The sequence below is a fragment of the Penaeus vannamei genome, chromosome 37 (genome assembly GCF_042767895.1).
Source record: "Penaeus vannamei isolate JL-2024 chromosome 37, ASM4276789v1, whole genome shotgun sequence".
NCBI classification, from domain to species: Eukaryota; Metazoa; Arthropoda; class Malacostraca; order Decapoda; family Penaeidae; genus Penaeus; species Penaeus vannamei.
Window position 1 is genome coordinate 1,927,969 of NC_091585.1, and position 2,500 is coordinate 1,930,468.

The window sequence follows — 2,500 nt, forward strand, 5'->3', positions numbered from 1 at the left end:
GATAACGATCATATAAATGATGATGATGATAGTGATGATAATGGTAATGATGATAACGATCATATAAATGATGATGATGATAGTGATGATGATAATGGTAATGATGATAACGATCATATAAATGATGATGATGATAGTGATGATGGTAGTGTTGTGGTGATGATGACGATCATATAAATGATGATGATGATAGTGATGATGGTAGTGTTGTGGTGATGATGACGATCATATTAATGATGATGATGATAGTGATGATGGTAGTGTTGTGGTGATGATAACGATCATGTAAATGATGATGATGATAGTGATGATGGTAGTGTTGTGGTGATGATAACGATCATGTAAATGATGATGATGATAGTGATGATGGTAGTGTTGTGGTGATGATAACGATCATATAAATGATGATGATGATAGTGATGATAATGGTAATGATGATAACGATTATATAACTGATAATGATGATAGTGATGATAATGGTAATGATGATAACGATTATATAACTGATAATGATGATAGTGATGATAATGGTAATGTTAACGATCATATAACTGATAATGATGATAGTGATAATAATGATAATGATGATAACGATGATGATTATGATAATGATTAAATCAATGATGATACTAATATTGATAATAATAATGATAGTGATATAGATAATAATGAGAACGATGATTACAATAAGAATAGTAATAGTAATGATAAAAAAAAACAATGATGATAATGATAATCGTGATAATGATAACAAGAAAAGCAGTACTAATGATAATAATAACAACGCTAATGATACTGATATAAATCATACCCTTAATAATAGCGATAACAATAAAGATAATAACAGAATGAGGTTGATGATATTGAGAGTGAAAATAACGTCAACAACAATAGCGAAGAACATCCATATCGTACCTTTTCCGACTGAAGTTGCCCGATAGTAATATCTTTCTGATAGAGCTCTTCTTCCAGCTGACTCTGCAAAAAAAAAAAATAATAATAAAAGAAAAAAATAGATTTTTTTAAAGAAAGGATTAAAGTGCGTTTTTCGTTGACTACTGGTATACAATTTATTCATTTACGATCAGTTTTAGTTAAACGTATATTCATTTGTGTGTATGTTTCTCGATATTCCGCCTACACTTTATTAATTTTTAAATTTATTTCTTTCCCTTACTCATTTGTGTCTCTTTTTTCTCTTTCTGTCCACTAATCTACCTAATTATCTCTCTCCCTCTCCATCTCTATCTATCTATCACTTTCTTTCTCTCTCTAACTCTAGCCATCTCCCTCTCTCTCTCGCTGTCTTTCCCTCTCACTGTCTCCCTGCTCTCCTATATTCTTACGTTGGTTGCCTCCCCCCCTCCCTCTCTCCCCCTATCTTTCCATCTTACGTGCTTCCTTCCTCTCTATCTATCTTTCTCTTCCTTTTACTCCCACCCTCACTCTCTCTATCTTTCCTTCTCCCAACCTTTCTCTTCCTTCTTCTTCTCTCTCTCCCTCCGTCCTTCTTATTTTCGTATTACTCCATCTCCTTGCTCTCTCTCTATCTCTCTCCCTACCTTTTCTCTTTCTCATCTTTCCCACTCACTCTCTCCCTCGTTTCCATTGCTCATATTCTCCCTCCCCCCTCTCTCTCTTTCTCTTTTCTCTTTTCCTCCTCACTCCTCTCTTCTCTCTCTCACTCCCCCATCTCTCTCTCTCTCTCACTCCCCCTTCTACTCTCTCTATCCCCCTCTCTCTTTCCCCTTCCCCCTCTTCCCCCCTTTCTTCCTCTCGTTCCTTCACCCATCTTCCTCTCTCCTACCTGCACTTGCGCCTGCTCAACACTCTCCTCCTGGTGGTGAGTTTGTGCAAAGTCTGGAAGGTCCGATACGAACGTCTCACGTGGTTCCTCATGGCTCTTATTTTTGCTCGATGTTGATAAAAGATTCGGCTGCAACATGGAAGACATGGCAAAGGGGGTTTAGTGGAGGGGTTTTGTAGGGGACGTAGTTAGTAAGGGAAGGCGTTGGTGGAAAGTTTTGAGTGGGGAGGGTGGCTAGTGAGTGAGGGGGTAGGTAGGGGATAGGTTGGTGGAGTGGGGCTAGTGAAATGTGTTAGTAGAGGGTGGGGGTTAGTGGAAGGGGGCTAGTAAGGGGCTAGTGAGTAAGGGAATAAGTAATATAAGGGATAAGTGTGTGTGGGGTGGGGTGGGGTGGGGGATTAGTGTAAAGTAGAAGGGCGTTATTTATTTATTTATCTATTTATTTATGTTTTATCTATTTATTTATCTTTTTTTTGCGAAAAGGGGTTAGTTGGGGAGGGGTCTTCTTGGGGATTAGTTAGCGGGGAAGTGTGTAAATAGGGGAAGGGGGTTAGTAGGGGGAGGGGTTGATGAAAAGAGAATAGTAAGAGAAAAGAGTGAAAGGGGGCAATGGTAGAGGACATAGTGCGGGGGGGGGGGGGTGCAGGGAGGGGGGCTAGGGAGTGAGGGCGAGAAAGGAAACTGGATGAAGGG

General features: G+C 39.2%; 1 protein-coding gene across 4 annotated transcripts in view; it reads right to left on the minus strand.

The window, feature by feature from the left end:
* The window catches only part of LOC113812118 (ankycorbin), a 21,638-nt gene that overhangs the window by 8,998 nt on the left and 10,140 nt on the right, over positions 1–2,500 (minus strand). For all 4 annotated transcript variants that reach the window (XM_070115213.1, XM_070115211.1, XM_070115210.1 and 1 more), the window contains exons 7-8: positions 1,808–1,936; positions 916–978 (exon numbers count right to left, since the gene is read on the minus strand). In XM_070115213.1, coding sequence (XP_069971314.1) covers positions 916–978; positions 1,808–1,936 — 192 coding nt within the window. The remainder of the gene's footprint in view (positions 1–915; positions 979–1,807; positions 1,937–2,500) is intronic.